At 45.3% G+C, this 23,392-nt stretch overlaps 1 protein-coding gene across 4 annotated transcripts in view; it reads right to left on the bottom strand.

Moving 5' to 3' along the window:
* The window catches only part of TTC28 (tetratricopeptide repeat domain 28), a 561,828-nt gene that overhangs the window by 33,521 nt on the left and 504,915 nt on the right, over positions 1-23,392 (bottom strand). For all 4 annotated transcript variants that reach the window (XM_083146807.1, XM_083146798.1, XM_083146816.1 and 1 more), the window contains one exon: positions 16,787-16,931. In XM_083146807.1, the coding sequence (XP_083002933.1) occupies positions 16,787-16,931 (145 nt within the window). The remainder of the gene's footprint in view (positions 1-16,786; positions 16,932-23,392) is intronic.

Below are 23,392 nucleotides of genomic sequence, written 5' to 3' on the forward strand. Positions count from 1 at the left end.
CGTGTACAGACACAAGATTTTGAGACACAATTTATATCTCTACAGCTCCTTGAATCATTGTGGGATATTGATCCAGGGCAATATCACAAATATTGGCTGTGGGAAGCAATCTGTTTTCTTTCCCTTGTGAAACATAAATGGTAAATGTTACACACTGGGGTCTTTTTCTTATTCTACATCGCAATCAATGTAAACATCTAACCAAGGACAGCTTGAAATAAACAGCTCTAAAAGGACTACAACTGAGCTGGTATATCATACAGTATATAACAACTAATTCATTTTAGCTAAATCCAGCAGTACCAAAAACACTTCTCCAAAACTTCAGACGTCAGGGAGAAAGAAAGCTTTGTGGCAGAATAGTGTTTTCCTTTATACTCATAATCACATTTGCAAAGAGATTGCACCAAACAAAAATCAAGTAATAAGGCAATGGGGCCATGTACTGGACGGTGTCATACTTGCCTACTTGCTGGATTCCTTTTCCGGGAGAAGGCAGCCAGCTCAGTGAGGCAGGGGCGTGGCTGCTGGGAGTGGAAAAGGGGCTTGGCAGGGCAGAGACAGGCAGCCATGTGGGCGTGTCCAAAGCGGGCGTGTCATTTAGCCCTGCCATGTAATGCCGGTATTTCAGGCATTACACTGCGGTGCTAAAATGGCGCGATTCGCGTCAACTGACCCACGGACCCCCGTCGAGGGGGGCGGGTTCCTGGGAGTCACACAGCTTTCCGGGATGGTTGCTCCCCTTTACGGTAGGGAGATCCGATTTCTATGACCCTCCTGGCCATTCCGGGATGGTTGGCAACCCTGGACGGTGTGAAGCAGATAGTCGAACATTACAGAACTGTATGTCAGGGCCATTTTAACATATGGGCTCATGAGTATTCTCTACCTGAATCATAGCTTGCAGCCAGATAGTGGATAGCTGTCAGCATGCTGATTAGTGATTTGCTAGCGCTATCCACCAATCATTGTGCTGTCAGCTATTTACTGTATAGAAGCATGTGGAGAGACAGTATGAGACCGCAGGAGGGGTAAGTTATGAGTTTTTTAAAGTATTACTGTGAAAGTGTGGGTAGAGACCGCAGTGCATTGCTTTCCTTAGGGCAGGGTCGCCTACTCTCCCGGAAAATCGAATCCCCCTCCCGGCCCCCCGGAAAGGTTGGCAACCCTCCCACATATCTCCCCATCTCCCGCAATCTGTCCCTCAGCAGGGGGTCCGCGGGTAAAATGCCACGATTGCGGCATTTTAGCCCCGCCCCCGCAGTGCAATGCCTGAAATACTGGCATTGCACGGCGGGGCTAAAATGACGCAACACTGTAGGCACGCCCCCCCAACAGGACAGCGTGTATGCGGCCTCGAACCGCCTCTTTTTCACTCCCGGAGATGGCCCCGCCAACTATGGCCATGCCATATGTGAGACACTAAGGGGGAAATTTACTAAGATGGGAGTTCTATTTCACATGGTATGTTGCTATGGGTAACCAAGTAGAATGTACTTCTTATTTATTTAGTAGAAGATAATAGATTATATATCATTCGTTGACCATAGCAACATCCCATGTGAAACTCCCATCTTGGTAAATTTTCCCCTAACGATAAACTGTGGCAGGTGGAATGTCATCTCTGTTTTCCTACATTATATGCCCATGATTGTATTGTTCCTAAAGCCTATTGGTGGATATACTGCAGCAACAATGAATTATTATAAAAAAAAAAAAGGTGTTTAGAGTTTAGACACAAGGGGGCATATGTAAGGTGCGGGATGTCGGCTGATCTCGGGCGTTTTTAAAGCGCCAATCATTTACAAGCCAAAACCAAGTCTGAGATCTGCCAACATCCCTCCCCTCAGATCCTAATACACATGCAACAACCTGCCTGTGAGATACCAGCAAGGCCGTCACTTGGACTAGAGTAACGAAATGCCAGCACTTGACATGGAGTGAATTAAACATCCACATCTGCGTGTCACACTGAGAGGCATGTGACTCGGAGAGCCAATAAGGACATAGGTCTGGCAGTGGTGACTGATTGATAATAGCAGGAAGGGGAGGAGATTTCCTCTTCTTCCTGCAGAATTCAGTGGAGAAAGTCGCAGTTTGGAGCTCCTGCTGTGTTAAGTAATTTTGCACCCAGCGCGCCCTGTACCCCGCCACTGTGCCAGGTATGTCTGCTAGTGCCCCCTCATCGCGGCCCAGACGGTCTGCCCGTCCACCCGCGCGCTTCGCGGTGGACGGTGGCCTGGATGCGTCTGACGCGCTCCCTGGTCTGTCTCCCCCTGCCCGCACGCGCTCACCCGCTGCTCCACGCCAACGTGCCCGGGGGTCCGCCAGTGCTGGCGCAGGCTCTCCGCCTGCGTCGGCGGGTCGATCCGCCGCGCAGCCGGTTGCTGGGAGAGGCGCGGGTGTGCCGCGTGGCAGGGGCGCGTCATCCAGGGGCGCCGCGTCGGGCGCAGCTCGGGGCGGCAGGTCTGGGAGGGGTGCGAGGGGGTCCAGGACGGCGGCGGTGGGTGTCAGGAGAGCTGCGCGGGGTGGCGCTCAGCCTCAGACTGCAGCGCAGTCCCCGTCCCCTCCACTCCAGCATGTCAGTTCCGGCTCTGACAGAGAGTCAGGCCGTGGTCGGGCGCATGCCGACGACGCGCGGGGGGATAGAGGAGAGTCAGCCAATAGATTAGGGTCACCGCGGCAGGTGTATGGGGGACGGCAGCGCAGTGACAGAGTTTCTCCTGGACGCAGGGCTGGTTATGTGCCCACTTATGCCCGGGCACCGGAGGCCATCGGGGGCTGGGGTTACCTGGGGGCGGCTAGGGACGATGGTGGGAGGCACGGGGCCCGGCGCCATGGGGGCCGCACCGGATCCTCTTCGGGGTCCGGGGCGGGTTCCAGGGTAAGGTCTCCTGCTCCGGCCTTCGATCCATCCGCACTCTCGGCAGCCTTGTCCTCAATGGCGGGTGCCCTGGCACCCCTGGCGGGTGGCCGGCCGGCGCGTACCGGGGGTCACGGTTCTGCACGGCGCAGGTCCTCCGGAGCCCTCACGGACCCCAGGCCTAGCCGCTCTCGGCAGCGGCGAGCAAGGAGGGATAGGGGGCCTGCGGTTGGCAGGTCTGCTACACCCCTGAATTCCTCCGCTGGGCGTAGACGGCCTCATAGCGGGAGGCACAGGGCGGCGTCTTCTCCACCACCAGAGTATGACGATGGCGGGTTACCCGCTGGGGAGCAGTACGGTTCCGGCTCAGGTTCGGATGATCCAGATGGCCGGGAAGAGGACGATGACACTTGGGCTGCTCAGCCGGAGTCGGCAGGTGAGGACTCTTCGGAGTACGGTTCAAGGTCCGATAGGGGGAGTTCCTCTTCAGGGGGCTCTCGAGATAGCCACTCTTCCACTTCCTCCTCCTCATCCGCTGGGGGGTCTGATATAGGTAGCGCGGCGAAGGCTCGCAAGAGGGCGGCCAAGTATGCTAAGAAGGAGGCGGGAAGGCGCGCTCGCCACGTTAAGCGCAGGAAGGTTTCCTCCCTGTCCCGGAGGGAAAGGAAGAGGCGGAATCAGCCCGGGGTGGTGCACTGCGACTATACCGCAGTTTTGAGGGGGCTGAGGGAGAGTTGTAGGCGTAAGATCGAGAAAGGTGATTACGTGGATGTGTTCAGCCTGACCGAGGACACCAAGAAGGCCTTTAAGGCAGCCAAGGATAAGGGCGGCATAGGCTCTGATTCCTATAGGTCGTATGACAACTGGCTGGCAGGTTTCTGTGTTTTCGCGGCCTGCTATCTGGAAGATCGGCCGGATGAACACATTAACGTAATACGCTACATTCACATGATACATGAGATGCAGCGGAAGTACCGGGGTTATGCTTGGCGCACGTACGACGAGCAGTTCAGGCGTAAACAGGATTGCTTGCATATCCTAGACCTGGGCTGTAAGGACGTTGAGGTCTGGATGGAGGTGGCCCGCGTACATTTAGACCCCATAGAAGCCGCGGCAGCCACTCCTCCCTCCACGTCGGCTTCCCTCCCGCAACAGCGGCCGGTGGCGGAGTACTCTGCCGCCCGCCGCTTCCCTGGAGCGGGTAAGCCGGCTCCCCTGGGGGCCGCTAAGGGCAAGTGCTTTGCCTACAATAATTCCACCTGTCAGCTGGGGTCCCGGTGCAAGTACAAGCACCTGTGCATCAATTGCTCGGGGAACCACCCTGCTGCCACCTGCTTTCGAGGGTCCCGCCCCGCCAGAGGGGCGGGCGCTGGCACTGCCCCCAAGCCTGCCGGAGGTGGGGGCGCTCGATAGGGCGGCTACGCCGGTGCGGGTGGAGGCCATGGCCGAATGGCTCCGCTCGTACCCGGGCAGGGAAGCGGCTGCTTTCCTGCAGGAGGGTTTTAGCAAAGGTTTTCGACTTCCTGTGGTGGGGGAGGTGCAAGGGGGCGCTTTTAGAAATTTGCAATCTGCTAGAGCGCTTCCCTACGTGTTGTGGGAGAAGGTGATGAAGGAGGTACAGCTTGGGCGCATGGTTGGCCCCTTTGCCACGCCCCCTTTGGCGATCTTGGTCATATCGCCGGTGGGGGTGGTGCCGAAGAAGGTCCCTGGGAAATTCCGACTCATCCAGCATCTCTCTTACCCAACGGGGCTCTCTGTTAATGACGCCATCCCTGCCGAGCGTTGCTCAGTGACTTATCAGTCGTTTGATGATGCTTTGGCGATGGTACGGTCGTTTGGACGGGGGGCTCTCATGGCTAAGGTGGATGTGGAGTCGGCTTTCCGTTTGCTCCCGCTGCATCCCGATGCTTTCAGGTACATGGGCTTCCGCATAGGTGACGAATATTTCATCGACAAGTGCTTGCCGATGGGGTGTTCGGTATCCTGTGCATTTTTTGAGAAGTTCAGTACCTTTTTGCATTGGTGCGTGGAGCAGTCCTCGGGGGAGAGCGGGCTCGCTCACTACCTCGATGACTTCTTATGTGTCGGTCCAGCCGACTCTGACCGTTGTGCTCACCTGCTGTCCTCCTTGCAGTCCCTTTTCCACCAATTCGGGGTGCCTATTGCCGATGACAAGACTGAGGGCCCGGTTACTTGCTTGTCTTTTCTGGGGATCCAGATTGATACGGTTGAGGGTCTTTGCAGCTTGCCGGCCGACAAAGTTGCTAAGTTGCGCGATGCAGTCGAGCTGTGTAGGTCCAGGAATAAGATCACCCTGCGACAGGCTCAATCGGTTTTGGGACAGCTGAACTTCGCTTGCAAGGTCATCCCCATGGGGAGGTTGTTTTGCAGGAAGTTTGAGAGGGCCACTGCCGGGGTTAGCAAGCCTCACCACCTCATTCGCCTGTCCGCCGAGACTAGGCGTGACCTGGCTGTGTGGGCTTCCTTTTTAGAGGATTTCAATGGGGTGCGCATCTGGCTGGCTCCAGCAGTGGCTAACAGTGAGCTGCAGCTGTTCACGGATGCTTCGGGCTCGGTGGGTTTTGGCTGCTTTCTGGCCGGTCACTGGTGCGCTGAGAAGTGGCCTGGTGTCTGGTTTGAAAGGGGTCTCACTAGGGACCTGTTGTTGTTGGAGCTTTTTCCTATAATGGTCTCAATGGAAATCTGGGGCTCACGCTTGGCAAATAGGAGTTTAGTGTTCTGGTGTGACAATTTTAGTGCTGTGCATGCGATTAACCATCAGAGGGCCAGGTCCCTATTAGTCTTACGTCTGCTGGCGCAGCTTTCACTGCAGTGCTTGCGGCATAATATCCTGTTCCGGGCTCGCCACGTCCCTGGTGTTGAGAATGAAATCGCCGATTCCCTCTCCCGTTTCCAATGGCAACGTTTTCGGGAGATTGTTCCTCAGGCTGATGATGTCGGGGTGCCCTGCCCCTCTTATGTTTGGCAGGTGATCGGGTCGGACTGGAGGGGTTAGCAGAATCTTCATTGGCCCCTGCCACCCTTAGGAACTATCGGGCGGCCTGGACAGAATGGGAAGCATTCGCGGGAGGGGCAGCTCAGTCAGGTAGGCGTGGGCAGCGTCTTTTGTTGTCCTTTTTATGGTCATTGTATTGCACGGGTAGATCCAGGGCAGTGGCTGCGCGCTATTTGGCTGGGATAGCCTTTTTTGCTAAGCTCAAAGGTTTGCCCGACTGTACGAAGTGTTTCCTGGTGGTTAAAGCTATGAAGGGCTGGGCGCGCTTGTCTCCGGTTAGCCCTGATTGTCGCAGGCCCATCGATGCGTCACTGCTCCCGTCTTTATTGAATGCAGTAGGTCATTGCGCGGACTCCGCTTTTGAGTCTCTTTTGTTTAGGTTAGCCTTTTCCATGGCGTTTCATGGGGCTTTTCGGATTTCTGAGTTAGTTTCCCCAGGTAAATCCCGCGAGGCAGTACTTTTAGTGTCGGATATTCGTTTAGATACAGGGGCGTTGTGGTTCAGAATTAGGCGGTCTAAAACTGACCAGTCAGCTAGAGGCAGGTGGTCTTCAGTGACACCAGTTGTCCCGGTTGCCATTTGCCCGGTGGCTTTAGCATCCCTGTATGCGGAGGTCAGGCCTGCCCTGGATGGCTCCTGGCTATTGCATTATAATGGGTCGCCATTGACGGTTTACCAGTTTCGATGGATGATGAGGCGCTGCCTCGAACGATTGGGCCTTTCACCGAGGGAGTTTGGTACTCATTCCTTTCGGATTGGGGCTGCCACCTCTGCCGCAGCTGCTGGCTGGCCAGTTAATGACATCAAGGCGTTAGGCAGGTGGCGCTCTGCGAGCTATAGGAAGTATATTAGGCCTCACCTCCTGCCCTAAAAGGTGCTTGTGCTTGTATGTCATGCCTATGCTTGTATGTTGTGCTTGCCTGTGCCTGAATGCTCATTCTGTTCCCCTGCCCTGTGTCCTTCCTACTCGGGGGCTATCTACGCTCTGCCATTAGGCCAGCGTCCGGAGTTTTTTCGCTTTTTGCCTGACCTGACGGACTGAATCTGGCCCTCTAATTTGGTTATAGTTAATTATAGTCCCTCAGCAGGTCCAGTCGTTTTCCTCCGGCCGAGTACACCCGTCATTCCTTTACCTTCCAATACCCTTACCCCCCCCCCCTTGTTTGTCTCTTTCCCATTGTATCCCAGTATGGCTCCAATCGTGATTGGAGCATGTCCTATGGCACCTTAATTATTGTGCCTAAATTATGTATATATATACAAAATTTTCTTTTTCTTTTGGCAGATCCTCCTAATATGTAATAAGGCCTCACCGAGAATTCAACCTAATCCCCTCTTTTTTATATCTTCCTCAGGTCTGGGAACCGATAGGCAAAGGGTCTGGGTAGTCGGCCATTCCTTCGTATACTGGGCAGCTAGGTCAGTCTATGCAGGTGAAGGTCCAGCCTGTGCCTGCTCCCGGGTAGTTAGGTGGTTAGGTGTCCGGGGTATGTCTTGGAGGGACCTGCGAGCATTCCTGATGGTGAATGCCCGACGCTACGGGTTGCCTGAAGTTTTGGCTATACATCTGGGTGGCAATGACCTCGGGAAAATGTCCCAATTAGAGCTGCGGCACCTGATCTTAGATGATTTTGCTGCCATTAAATCAGCTTGGCCGTCTTGCACCATTGTTTGGTCCTATGTTATTCCTAGGCTTGCTTGGAGGGGTGCTAGGGACCCCAGGGCGATTGATGAAGCTCGAAAAAAGCTTAATGCGGCCGTTGCTCGTTGGGTTCTGGAGAATGGGGGGGCTGTAGTTCCTCATGCCATGATAAGATTTGGGCGTCAGCACCTATTTAGGCCGGATGGGGTTCACCTGGCGGGTGAGGGTTTGTTTCTTTTTCTGGAGGGTCTGCTAGGTGTGTTAGATTTAGTTGTCTAGATGGTGGCGGGGCGGGGGTATTTTATTCAAATCCCCCGCTTTGGCGGGAAAGAACGGCAGTTTTAATCAATTAGCTCACACCACAGGTTTTGGGGGCGTTTTTATGGCTTGTTTGCGGTGCACTCACCTCTCATTGGCTTAGGCCTTTTTCGCTGTATCACCCGTGTCGGGGATAGCGTCCCCACCCGGCTGGGTGGGTAGTCAATGTGTGGGTAGAGTTGGATACCGCTTGTATTTTGAGTTAGGCCAGTTACGTCAGAATTGGGGTGGAGTTACATTTGGGGCCGTTCTTTCTTGGCCACCATTAATTAATTAATTAAATCAAATTAATTAAATCAAACCAATTAAAACAAATAAATTAGCTTAAAAGTTGCTACAAATAAATCAGTTAACAAATTCTGCCAAACCTATGTCTCCGAGTCTTTATTTCAGGTTTAGTTATGTTAAGTTTACATATGTTATGACATGCTTAAGGTACACATGAGATGTTGGGATGTTTAGAGTAACGAAATGCCAGCACTTGACATGGAGTGAATTAAACATCCACATCTGCGTGTCACACTGAGAGGCATGTGACTCGGAGAGCCAATAAGGACATAGGTCTGGCAGTGGTGACTGATTGATAATAGCAGGAAGGGGAGGAGATTTCCTCTTCTTCCTGCAGAATTCCCCGCCCTCCCTTCCCTGTTGCTTATCGAGGGTAGTGGATGTTAATCGAGTTAGCTGATAGGCGGGAAAGAACGGCAGTTTTAATCAATTAGCTCACACCACAGGTTTTGGGGGCGTTTTTATGGCTTGTTTGCGGTGCACTCACCTCTCATTGGCTTAGGCCTTTTTCGCTGTATCACCCGTGTCGGGGATAGCGTCCCCACCCGGCTGGGTGGGTAGTCAATGTGTGGGTAGAGTTGGATACCGCTTGTATTTTGAGTTAGGCCAGTTACGTCAGAATTGGGGTGGAGTTACATTTGGGGCCGTTCTTTCTTGGCCACCATTAATTAATTAATTAAATCAAATTAATTAAATCAAACCAATTAAAACAAATAAATTAGCTTAAAAGTTGCTACAAATAAATCAGTTAACAAATTCTGCCAAACCTATGTCTCCGAGTCTTTATTTCAGGTTTAGTTATGTTAAGTTTACATATGTTATGACATGCTTAAGGTACACATGAGATGTTGGGATGTTTATTGCATGTTCCTGTTTCTGTTAAAGTTGGCTGTTAACCCTCTTAATATCTCTTTTTAGTATTCTAATGCTCTGATTCATTCTGCTCTATTAGTTCTACTATAAACATACAAATCAGTGGCAGAACTCTGGGAGGCAATGGAGTTATCTACTACCGGGCTCCTGTTCCTAGGGGGGCACCTCTCATACCCTGCTAAATCAGTTAATTGAAAACCGTCAATATCGCTTTGTAGCTGAGTTCTGAAATATATGTGTTCTCTGTCTCTCTAAATATATATAGCTACATATATATAGAACACATATATTTCATATATTAATAAAGGTTGCATTTGTGTTTGTTTGTTTGTTTGTATGTGCGTGTGTATGTGTGGGTGTGGGGGGGCACCAATATATATCTTGCCTCCGGGCAACTGGGGCAAATTTACGCCACTGATACAAATACAAATATTCTTCTGATGGCTTAAGAAATGTTGAAGTGTAATGGATGCACATGTAGAATATATTAGCACTACATTTGCTGCCAATTGATTTTAGACAATAGTAAGGAAGATGTTACTACACAGAATTCCTATGTAACCACCAATGCAAACAGAGAAATAGATGAATGTACAGTATATGTAAATGCTTACATAAAGGGAACATGAAAGCACTAATTATTATATGTCATCCTTCAATCCTTCTACACTTATTGTTCTGACAGCAGTTCACAAGAATAGATGATACTCCTGCAGCGAGACAATGGAAGTCTGTTACCATGCTGCCCTCTGCTTACTGGATTGTGGAAGTTTTACAGTGCAGCTTATGCCGGTTAGCAGAGATCTCCGAGTGGATTTAATATAAGAGGGTAATAAATCTTGCCTTTGACCTCATGCTTCCTCAGAACAATTTACTTTTGTATTCTTTTTTCTTCAGAAGGAGGTACACAATGAGCTGTGAAAAGCCACAGGCACTGTATATATGAGCCAGGTTATATATTGAAAATCAACTCACTGTATATTGTTGCTAGAAACATGTATAGAATAAGATTTTTCTTTTACAAAATCTAATATTGCAAACATTTGTATTCTTCAGTTATTTAAATTCAGTGATTAAACTGTCAGTACTGTACAGCGTCAGAGGATTGTAAGGTTCCTTATATACAGTGGCTAGACAAAGGCTTCTGCACAAACATGCACACTGTATACTTCTGTTCTGCATTCAATGCTTTCAGCAAGAAAACAAAGGGAAGGAGCAAAAGCATGATGTCTGGGTCCTACAGCGCAATAATGATAGGGCTCTATACACACAATCACAGTGTCGTACCCTCCACAATGTCTGCTTCATCCATAGCCAGTATCCATAAGGCAAATTACTAATTGCATAATCAAATATACACTCCTTTTAGCCACAATATTTTCCAAGGTATATAACCGACTTTTATTTATGTTTTGATCTTCAGCTGATGTTATCATGGACATAAACACATCTATCCATAATCCAAATTAGCAATTGCGATATTGAAACGGAAATAGACTGTATATACTATTACTATTATCATTTTAAGTGTATAGGATTACCAGCCCAACAGCTCCTAACTGTCATTTTATAGGCTATGCTTCAAATATGACAGGAACCGATTGGTTGTTAGTTTATCTATCTACTTTATCTATCTACTTTATCTCTCTCCAAAGCTAAGCACATCTGACTACTTATGTGAAATATATTTTGTTCCTTATATTTTACAAATAACATCTATTGCTGATTTCCTATATAATATACGATATAAAGCAATATAACAGTATCTAACAGCAGAAATCTCCTCAATGGTTTCAGCTGTTACTTTTGTTCACAGGCTCTAAAATGAGAATGTGTAACAGTCTCTCTTGGTCAGTGATGCTGTGGCAAATCATTAAAGTGGTTAATGATACAGAAATGGCTGCCAAGCGCTGCTGGGAAAACATGGTTTCATCAATGAGTTACAAGGCACATGAATGCCAAACAGCTCATCCAACACGGCCTCGAGGAATTTGTGTTGTACTGGGTATATGGGTAAACACGATATCAAATTTGAGTTGTATAATTCCAGAGCATTTTTTAAATCCTTTTCTATGTTTACAACTTGTAGCGGTATACAGTAAATTGGCCAAAATATTGAATTGTTATTTTAGCCTTCTCAGTTAAGGAAACCCGTCCAATGGTCCATTGTGGCAGATCTGTTTATTCCCTTTGGCATTGTGTGAGGATAGCTGGCTCTGTCACTGTTCACACTACAATCTGAATAAAGCTTTTCATGGCCTCAGCCATCTGCTGTAACCACCAATATAACATAAGGCCACAAGCAAGCAATACATTTACTGTACAATGTAACCTGTACAAAAGCAATAACAAGTACAGTACAGGATCACCATCTCCTGTTCCCATAGAATATATTTGGGTGAAATAGTCAAATATCGTTTAGAGGGGAAAAACATGTGGCAACTGTACAGGAGTTTTCATGTAATTTCAGACAAATTAAACAGTGTTGCGTCTAACCCATCAGCATAACAGCAGGGAGGGGACCCGGCGTGGGAGTCGGCATCGGAAAGTGCATACATATTTACTGATGCTGGCTGACAATGACATAGTGATTACACATTAGACGACATGAAGATTTTGACATTTTAACCCATTTTAATGGCAAAATTGTTCATTGTATCATCTTCTGTGCACCCATCTTAAGAGTAATAAAATATATAAGGCCCAAATGTATCAAGCTTCAAAAAGTGATAAAAGGAGAGTGATAAACAACCAGCCAATCAGCTCCTACCTGTCATTATTAAAACCCTGCCTGAAACATGGCAGGTGAGAGCTGGCCCTTAGTGCATTATCACTCGAATATCATATTGTGTTGAGTAGTTTTTATTGTTTTTATTCTTTATTTATAATATAGTCAATAATAATATAAGTTGGCGTCCACAGTCCAAGCTCTTGCAGCGCCCTTGCACACTACTAAATTGCACACTTGCAGCGCAGGTGCACACTAGCAATATCTGAAAGTGTGGCGGCTGACGGTATCTATTTGATATCTGTGACCACTGGGACCCGGCATCGGCTGGTAGGGAGGGATGGAGGGGCGGCGACTGGTGCAGAAAAACATGGTGCGATTTGCACTAACTTGCTATTGATTTTGACAATATATTCAAAATCAATAGCCCAAATTGCACCGTGTGTACACAGCTTAAGATTGGTCTCAGGGCATCATTGTTTGAACAACGTAATGGCTGTATAGACATGCAGTGTGTTAAACATGGATAGCTGGGTGGGTACCTTGAGAGCATGTGACACGTAGAGCCAATGACCTGGCTAGGTTTGGCAGCTTAGCTGAAATAATATCCCTGTCAGGAGGAGGAGTCTTCCTCTTTTTCCTGAAGGTTCCCCGCCCGCCCTTCCCAATTTACGGTCTTTAAGGGGTGGGTTTTTAAGCGCGTTAGCTGATTAGGCGGGAAAGAACGGCAAGTTCATAAATTTAAAGCGTTATTAAGTTAGGTTTGCTGCATAGTTTGGATTATTTCGGTGCGCTTGGCTCTCATTGGCTTAGGCCTTCGCTATATCACCCGCCCGGGGATAGCGAGCCCACCCGGCTGGGTGGGCAGTCAATGCTGTAGTCTAAGTGGATACCGCTTGTTGTATTAGGCCGAACTGCGTAGGCTAGTTGGGGTGGAGTTAGATAATAGCCGTTCTTTCTTGGCCACCATTTAATTTAATTTAATTTAATAATCCCAAATCAAAATTAGCTTAAAATTACTTTCAAATAAATTCAGCTAACAAGTTTCTGCCAAACCTAAGTCTCCGTGTCTTTATTTCTTAGTTATATAAGTAAGTGTTAAGTATGCAGGTGGTACATGCAAAGGGTCACACACATCCGCTATTACAATGTTTAACAGCAGACAGTGTTAGTTTTTTAACGGGGTGGGCTGACCTCAGAATCTAATGTGTTTATCAGAACTTAGGCATTTGACAAAATGATTGTGGGAAGAAAGACAAGTGTTATTAAAAATGCCCATTTCCTTTACTTATGTTTCAGTAAGATGCAGGGAGAGGATTATTCCTTTCAGAGTAAGGAGTTGTTTTTTAAAATTAGTATGGAGGGAGTAATGGACAGAATATAAGACACAGTTATGTTGGCTTGATGAACAGACACACAGTGAATACAAGTGTGATGCTAGAAGAACGGAACAGCTTTCAATAATCTATGCTTGTTGCTTTATTTTAAAAAGTTTTTATATAGGACATGGAACTCTAATATAAATTCTGCTGTAATATTTTGACCTATTACTTCAGTAAGGGGCTCATTTACTCCCACCTACATATCCGACCTCATCTCTCTTTACACTCCCACCTGCCCTCTTCACTCCACAAATGCACGCCGCCTCCGGCTTCGGCGACAACCGGATTTGGCAGCTGCATTAATTAATAATGCCAGATCCATTCCATCAAAATCATTTTAGAATAGATCCGTTATCAATTGAATATATATACCCCTAATGTCATAGCCATGTGATTGCTCAATTTATATGACTAGCTATACAAAACCTATATTTATTTGGGATTCGGTATGAAATCCCGACGGTCAAAATCCCGACAAGGACAAAATCCCGACAAGGACAAAATCCCGACATTTAAAATCCTGACAAGGACAAAATCCCGACATTTAAAATCCCGACAAGGTCAAAATACCGACATATAGAATGTACAGGTGAAACAGTCAACATGACTTTGTGTCGACAGGTCGCGAGGTCGACATGGGTTTTTCCACAGTTTTTTTGACCCGAAAGTCGACACGTTCGACATGGACACAGTTGGAAGTGAACCGCAGCCCCTCGCATTGCTCGCTTCTCTAGCTATGCTTTGGGCGCGGTGCCTCGCTGCGCTTGGCACACTATTTTATTCTCCCACCACGCCCTAGTGGATGGTAGGGCATGAAATACCGCCTGTCGGCACATGTCGGGTCAAAAAACAGTAAAAAAAACCATGTGGACCTTGTGACCTGTCGACACAAAGTCATGTTGACTGAGGGGCATAGACGGGTCTGAGGTGCAGTATGAAAGGGGTCTGTTGAGTTGAGAAGCTCTGTACCCCGCCAAAAATCTGGCAAGAAAAACCCGGGATTTTGCAGGGGCGGCAATGAGAACGCAGCATTAGTAAATTAACCTTTGTGGTTTATTTTGGTCCCCACTAGAGCCTTCTGCACAGATCTCCAGAAGAATGGCGCCATTTTACCAGTGATTTCTTCAGTGTCAATGGAGATGTCATGAACAGCACAATACTAAAGAGTAAACATCTCTGTTCTATTTTTAAAAGAACATTATGTTCTTTAAAAATATTGGGCAATTTAGTAAGGCATTCAACAGAAAAACCTTTATATTTCTCCAAGTGTTTGAACTGTTAGTAAACTGAGTAAGTGACACACGGTGCATGGGATGATACAGTGAGTGTGCTAGCAAGTTGTACTGTACGGTTTGTTGCCTCGATTCTAAACATCTGTGATTGTACATTCCTTCACCTGCTCAGCTGTAAAAGTTACATGTAAAATTCTTTTTGGCACCTCTATAGAAAAGTCTTGTCCAGACTCCAGAAATCACACAGGGAATCCATAAGTCTAAAGCTATGGGGCTGTATGCACTAGATTAAGTCATATTTAATTCATCTACAGTAAATAATGCTTCACAACTTCTACGTTACAAACAAGGTTACAATACGTAAAGCAAGGATGACGGTCACTGGGTAATCTGGCATTACATAACACAGCAATAAGACCTCATGTAGAAAAAGGAACTGGGACAAGGGGTCTACAGCAAAAAGGTAGACAACCATTAGGTCGACATCATTAGGTCGAGAAAAAAGAAGGTCGACAAGCAAAAAGGTCGACATGCAAAAAAGGTCAACACTCAAAAAGGTCGACACAAGCATTATGTCAACAGTGTCTAGGTTGACAGTCAAAAGGTCGACATTGGGTTTTTCACTATTTTTTACCCGAATGTTGACACAGTCAACATGGACACATTTTGAAGTGCACCGCATCCCCTCGCATTGATCACTGTGCTCGCGATGCTTTGGACTCGCTGCACTCGGCCCACTATCTTATTCTCCCACCAAGTCAACACATTTCGGCTGAAAAAAACTGTGAAAAACCTAGACACTGTCAACCTTTTTGAATGTCGACCTTTATGGATGTCAACCTTTTGCTTGTCGACCTTCTTGTTTGTCGACCTAATTGTTGTCTACCTTTTTTGCTGTAGACCCTTTGTCTGGATCCCGTAGAAAAGTGTGCACAATTTGGTTTGTGTCAGAATACGTTGTAAAAAAAATTAACATTTTTCTTAAAGACAAACTTATGTTTTAGGGTTTACAGGCTGTAAAAGAGAGACTATTATGCATGTCTCATAAGGGAATAACATGTGATATTCTGAGGACAGGAAATGCACTGAATAAAATTGGGTACTTTATGTTGGGATAAATCAAGACACAAGATGCAAGTGGATATATACTGGAGTTAAAAAGTGGGATTAACATGTACTCTGCAAAAGGCAGGAATATTTTCTTAACAAAAAAGAATAGCTGGAAAATTGTGCAAACTGCCAAAATCAACAAGTGAGGCCCTGTAAGTAGTAAAAATATATATATTCATTGGAGATGGAAACATTTTTGCAATGTGAAAGAATGCTAAATTTAAAAAAAATAATAATTTGCAGCCATAAGCTAACATTTTGTGGCTGGGTTAATGAGAAGTACAGAATGATAACCAGAAATGTAATTAAGTGAAATAGCTGAAATGTATATTAGTGTAATGTGGAGGCTTTGAACAGCTCACCTTACTGTTTATACAAAGCGGAAATGATGATGTCATCAATAAGTATGGTCAGCCACAACAGCGTGTGTGTGTGTGTGCTATTGTGCTATATATATATATATATATATATATATATATATATATATATACATACATACATACATACATACATACATACATACATACATACATACACTTTTACCCATTGCTTGCCTGTTGAAGCTAAGCGAAATGGAGCAGGTACTATTAGAAGTGCTATTTCCCAGCTATGGACGCATGAAACATGACTGAATGAAATATAATTTAGTTGTTTAGCTCCCTCTAGGGTCCATGAAATGCACAACTGAGATCTATCAGGTACTACAAATAGTCTGAATTCATCTGGAACACAGCATACTAATACATGTGATATATTCTGTATTTATCATATTTGCCACATGTCTATATATATATATATATAGATATATCTATATCTATATATATATATATATAGATATAGATATATATAAATATATCTATATCTATATATATCTATATATATATTAGAGTCAAAACTGCCGTCTTGTCAGAAAGATGGCAGTTTCCAACTGATTTAGATCAGACGGGGTTCTGACCTACTCAACATGGACAGTGTTTGTCGGACAGGTCGGCGCGGATCCACCTGCTTTTGACGAAAACATGGCCAAATCCTGTCAGGTTTTAAGTATTTTAACCCTAACCCACTCCTAACCACTAACCGTCCCCTCCTGCAGCTTCAACATAACCATCTTCTGCCACAGCCTAACCGACTCCCTTGCCCCATGCAGCGTAAACATTGGCGTTCCCTTATAGGAGTGCATGTTTTGTGGCTAATGAGTCATTCACAATAACATTCTTTTAAGACACTGCTTGTAGGGTTTAACCATTTAACTACAGTAAATTAAATTATTGTATTATTAGATGCTTTCAAAAGAGAAATGCAGTGAAAAAACTTAACATGTGAAAAGCCTTACCCCTTCCATTGGCGCAAGTAGCAAGTCATAGAGGGCCCGTAATGGTGGTTTGTTAATAGAGCTTTGTTTTCGAGGCAGAGAGGAGGTGTTGTCCTTCACAGGTGACATGGTGTTACTGAACAGGCTTGTCATACTTTGGCAGCTTCTAAAAGCAAATAGGGAAAGAACAAAAACGTATGAATAAAATCATCTCAGCAAATTGATTAAATTATCTTTCCATCTAAAGATATAAATTATCTAAAGGGTTAAAAGGGAGCTACTGTACATCAAAGCTTTGAAAAAGGCATTGAGGAGAAGCTGCATTAAGCAACCAATCAGATCCTGAAGGGCATATTTACTAAAAATCGCGTATGGCAAAGATTACATTTTTGGAAATGTTTTGGATTGTTTCAAACTCAGAGATTTACTAGAGGTGTACACAGTAGTTAAATCACGATGTAAACTGCAAAACATTTTCAAATCTGCAAACAGAAGTCAATACACCATCAAAACATCCCATAAGCACTTTGAAAAGTATAGAATAAACATGGAAATGTACTATAAACGTGTTTATAAACACGCAGAAAACTTGGGACAAATGATACTTTACAAATAGGAGTCCTCAGCAGTATGTTTAGAGAAGCCTACACAGATCAGTGTGATCTGAACACACACATACACGCACACTATTAAACACAACTAAACATGATTGCATACACTATCGGAAAACACGTTACTGTCAAACAGGGTCTTTTACATTTTTTAATTTGAGTGTTTGATCTAGAAAATCTCTCATGTATGTCTGCAATGCCAATCGATGTTCAACTCCCCTTAAGCGCCAGATGTATCAAGCTTCAAAAAGTGATAAAGTGAAGAGTGATAAACAGCCAGCCAATCATCTCTTACCTGTTTTTAAACTCAGCCTGTGACATGACAGGTAGGAGCTGATTGGCTGGTTGTTTATCACTCTCCATTTTATCACTTGCTTGATACATCTGGCCCTAAGAATGTAAGGTATCACAGGCTGGGCCCTCTCCCTTCATGTTCTTTTCCTCAACTTTGACTATAGTCTACTCCATGCATACCATCTACAACATCACCTTTCTTTTGGTTTCTGCCAACCTTAATGCTTATTTCAGTGCCATGACCTCTGATACACCGATGTTTATATACCATGTACTTGTCCTACATTGCCTTGTAATGCAAGTTGCATGATTGTTTTATTTATTTTGTTATGTGCACTGGAACCCCTAAGCTGCAATATAATAACTACCAATTAGAATCATTTTCATAGGCTTGGATTTACCAGTAGCAGTGTGTTGGGTTTAGGCCCCGAGGGCCAGATGTACCCAGCTTCAAAAAGGGATAAACAACCAGCCAATCAGCTCCTACCTGTATTTTTTCAAACCCAGCCTATAACATGGCAGTTAGAAGCTGATTGGCTGGCTGTTTATCTCTCTCCATTTTATCACATTTTTTTGAAGCTTGATACATTAGGCCCTTCATCCTTTTGAGTGCAGTTCTTTTCTGTGTAAGGGTACAATCCCATGAGGATGATGTACAAAGTATTAAAATTATGAGAGCAACAAGTCAGCCTCTATCTATCATTTTATAGTATTTACTTGATAAATTCTACCTCATAACAGAGTGGTTGCTATTGGCAACTTCTTTTGTCTACTTTTCCATTCTTTTAATTGCATGAGACATTGGCCGCAATATACTGTATAATAGGAAGTATCTTTCCATTTTGTCGGTGTGGTATCCTATCTGCCTGGTAATTGCCTCTCTCCCATTTCCAGCTGTGTGTTCTCAAAACATTTAATTAATTTGAGCACATTCATATTTTCCTTCTAAACAATCACTGTTTTCGGACTTAGGAATGTGATAGAGTGCCTGATACTTCTGGTGGTATATAGAGCAGCCAAGGCTATATTTATATAAAGGAAACATTTGATAACAGCAGTTGGGAAGGAGGCAATATCGGTGCACTGTCTGCCAGAAACGCATCATTAGACAAAGCCCATTTTAAAAAAGAAAGAAAATGAGTGTAAAATAATGTGCATCGTTGTGTCTATTATGTCTTGGTGCCATTTTCTTGTCAAACCATTTGTGGGACCAGGAATGACCAAACAGGCAAAGCCAGTCAGGAGAGCACAGCCAGCGTGCATGAGGTATAAAGTGCTGTAATTAACACTCTTTAGTGATCCCTTTGTCTTCACACATCTTGAAGCTAAGTCAATACTTATGTTTTTTTTGTCTAGTGATGGCTATACTCAGGTGTAATGAGGACATTAGCTGCCGCAGATTAAGAACGTACTACAAAATACAAATACATTATAAAATAATTACCCTCTAAGTATCATTCTGAATAGTGACTGTAATAAAGCTCATTTTCTGCTCTATTTTTTAATTTCCTTCAATATAATCCTGAAAATTTTTATGGGAGGTTTCAATTATGAACATTATAAGACTCTTCTCCGAATTCTCTTGCTAGCAAGACTGTAAATTTTGCAGGAAGACTCCAGTAATGCCGGTTGCTATGACAATCGGACGAGGACACGGCAGAAATGCAGTAAAATGAACAATTATATACGCATGTTTTCCTATCTTAGCACTTTCAAAAGTTCATTATTGAAATATGATCTACAATATTAAGCTATTACCTGAACAATTCAATCCAGAGTTAATTATAATTTAACATTTTATTTATTAGCTAAAGGCAGCCATGACACAGATAATATTTTTTAAGTAACAAGGAACAAAAAAGGGGACTTGAATAGAGCTGTGAAGGTCAACATGCTGTGAGATCCATATGGAACACATAAGATACTGTAAGTGCCTATTTACTATTAGCTGAATCAGGGGTCTACTGTATTCCTGAAGCAAAAATCTTCCTTTTCCCCTTTTCTCGGGCAAATTAGCTGAAGTAGGGACATAGAAGATGTATCTTCTAAAGAGGACAGAAGATTCCCATAGGAACAAATCAGCTTCTACAGCTGCAATCATTTTATAGTATTTACTTGATAAATGATAACTAAAAGCTGATTGGTTATGACTGGCTCTTTCTACACCTGTACTCTTTAGTAGGTTTCTTGCACCTACCTATCTCCAGGCGGTACTTTTTGGGAGTTCCGTTATGCAGTGGTAAGTACCTACCAAAGGAAGGACAACCAGTGAACTAGTGACATGGCCTTGGGTGCCCAAGGCTTACAGATGCATGTGGCTAGTAAAGGTTGGCCCATCAGGACCGACCACACAGAAGAACTACTGTAGCGCAAATTGCTGAAAAAGATACCTATTATAGGGGTAATTCAGTAAGGATTTCAAAAGCAATATCTTTCTCTAATGGGTTGCACTGCAGGTGGGGCAAATGTAACATGTGCAGAGAGAGTTAGATTTGGATAGGGAAACAAGAATAAATCATCCAGTGCATTGCAGCATTCTGAATATGTAGCTGCGTAGCCACAGACCAGTCAAAGTGCCCATGCTGACCTCTGTCCACAATGAAAATAAGAGCATCAGAACTGGAGAAAGGTGGCCTCAACTATGTTTTATTTTCTATCTACCTTTACACATTTGATCTCTATCTCTCTCTCTTGACTTATATCCTCAACTGTCTCTCTGCTATCTCCTCCTGGATGTTTTATCTGGCCACCCTGACTGTCACCGCTCTTGACTACTCTAGCCCTCAATGCTGCTGGCTCAGAATCAAATCTGAGCTTCTTACACTCGCTTACAAAGCCCTCACCCATTCCTGCCAATACATCTCTGACCTTAGCTCCTACTCATCAGGGCAGGCGACAGGGGGGGCAAAGGGGACACTCGTACTGGGCCCCAACCTTGTGAGGGGCCCCATGGCTCTGAGGGGCTCAGGGGTTGTAAACATGGCTGCGACAGTGCAGCCCTAGAAATGGTTTATGAAGGTACTGCCTGCCCACCTGGGTTCCTGGAAGGAAAATTACACTGACCAATCCAGTACCCCTCTTGGTCTGGTCACCTGTCCAGCATTAAGTGACATCACGCAACACAGCGAACAACACAACACACAATGCTGCGCCCTCCTATCTGTCCTATTATATTGCATAGTAAATATTGTCAGTTTTTATCTAATAACAAAAAAAAATTCAATGTAATTAAAATATGTGTGTGCAGTTGGGTTGTGGGAAGGGGGGGGGGGGTAGAGATATCCATGTACCGGGCCCCAAGATTTCTGTTGCCAGCCCTGCTACTCATGCCCACCTGCTTTACTTCACAAATGCATGCTTTTCTGCAATCTCATCACTTCCTCCCTCCCCCGCCTTTACGTGTTGCTCCCTATCTCTGGAATTCTCCCTATAAGACTCTCCACCTTTCTACAAGACTTTAAACGGGCTCTCAAGATCTACTTCTGCATCAAACCTAGCCATCTCTCATCCTAACCCACTGTTACATATGTGTCATTCATGTCTCTTTGTTCGTCCTCTTTAGAATGTAAGCTCTCACAGCCAGGGCCCCTTTCCTTTTCGTGCTATTCCTTCTCTAAAGTTTGCCATACATCAGAACGATTTCAGACAAGCACGAAATGCATACCTCCCAACTTATTGGTCTTGTAAAGAGGGACAAAGGCGCGTGCCTGAAATTAGGGGGTGTGACTAACTGAGAAAGAGGGCATGGCCTATACTCGCTATGTCCTGTGAGGCCACGCTCCCATTTTGACACTGTGGGGGAATGGCAGAGAGGCTCTGTAAGCCTCTAGCCATGCCCCCAGCCCCTCTGCATGCGCGCAGCATCTATTTAGTGCTGGTCGGCAACCTACAGGGGGAACTCCCAACTGCCCTCCGCCATGGGACACAGCCGGCCGCGGGAGGGGCGCGGGAACATCTCTGAAAACCGGGACGTTCCTGCGGTATTCGGGAAAGTTGGGAGGTAAGCGAGTGCACATTGAGAGGTGTTTCAGAACGATGTGCAGTCCCGCAGGTCGTAAGGTCGATCCTCAGAGTTTATGTGCTGCACATATCTGAAGATGCTGTTAACAACCAGTATGCCGGGAGTTGCAGATCATATGATAGATCTTACGTAAAATTACACACATAAGATCGGGTGTCTGGAAAGCTGCCGTGGAAATCGTTAAAGGACTCAGATCTGATGCTGGTTGTCCTGATGTATGGCCAGCTTTACTTAGACTACTATCTACTGTATACTCCCTCAAACAGTACCCAACTCTTGATTTCTCCCACCATGATTATTATTATTTCAGTGTTATGATTGCTGATTCAGCAATGTTTTAGCCCTATACAGATAGAGCCTTGCTCATTGTGGCTTCATATGGGTGTGGAGGCAACTAGGATGACGCACCCACTGCCTCATAGAGTCGATGAGCCAGCAGCCCAGTAACCTGAGTTGCAAACGAGCACACGATGAGCAGGTATCCCATCAGAAATTCTGGGCCCGGGAATCCCCCCCTACCCCCCCCCCCCCTTAAATGATACCTTTAGAGGCCTAGTCAGGATTGCGGCAGTGGCAGTGGCTTCGGCTCCTCAGACTCGCCCTCCTCCTCCATCTGACGCGTGTGGTGTGACTTCATTGCAGGGTTGGGGCTTACAATGTGGGTGCCCAGCATTCCTGCTGCCCACTGCACTGCCTGTGTATGTCCTCAAGCAGCGGGCAGCAGGAGGATCTGGCAGGGCCTGGGGACTGTGTATGTGTGGTGGAGGCCGCCGCTGTGTAGTGGGGGATGGCGGCTTGCTGACCCACGGGCAAGGGCTGCTGCATTGCATCTGTCAGAGCGGCCGGGCACAGGACAGTTGTACCAATGGCACCCCCTTGTCGGTAGCCCTGACGATGAGCGTGGCTACATCTGGACTTGTCCTGCATTATCTTGTACTGTAAGTCACTGCTTTCATGTTTTACTCATTTGTTTATGCTCTTTGTAAGTCGCTGTGGAACTCTTTTGATGCCATAGAAATAAAGTATAATAATAATAAAGTCCTGTATTTTTAAGTTAACAACAAGCACGGTCATCACACATCCTTTGTTCCTAAGTATGCCACTCATATCCTGATAAATATCCTGGGTAAAATAATGGCAGAGTGGTGAATACCTTTATAGAAAAACATTTAACAAGATATTATGACTGGATAGCTTTCTCTATAAGTGAGGAAAAGGTCCATTCTCTTTCTTATCTCAATAAAAAGTGTTACAGGATAAGTAATGGTTTCTTTTATCTTGAAAGGAGGTTTTATCGCTTCACTTGCCTTGCTGATGCAGCATCTTCTTTGTCTCTATAGTCAAGTATACATTTCTGAAACAACTATTGATTTTCCTGCACAAACCAAGAAGTCGCTAAGTGAGTCTATTTTCCACTTCTAAATTGTAAACAAAAATGACAAATGAGAAATGATGAGTAAAGCGGAGTTTAAAAATATAAGCAGTGAGGTGTATCAGAATGATGCAAACTTTTTTCAAAAGTTCAACTCTGAAGCAAACTGCCATATTTTATTTATTCTATCTAGATAGCAAGCTCTTGGGAGCAGAACTCCCTTGCTGTCTTTAAATTCAATGTTCCTGTCCTGTAGGAGTGCAAGGTTCAAAATGCATAAACTGTAGTTGCTACAAAAAAAAAAAAAAGGCTAAAACTTTGAACCTGAT

Source organism: Crinia signifera, chromosome 1 (genome assembly GCF_055691185.1).
Source record: "Crinia signifera chromosome 1, ASM5569118v1, whole genome shotgun sequence".
NCBI lineage: Eukaryota > Metazoa > Chordata > Amphibia > Anura > Myobatrachidae > Crinia > Crinia signifera.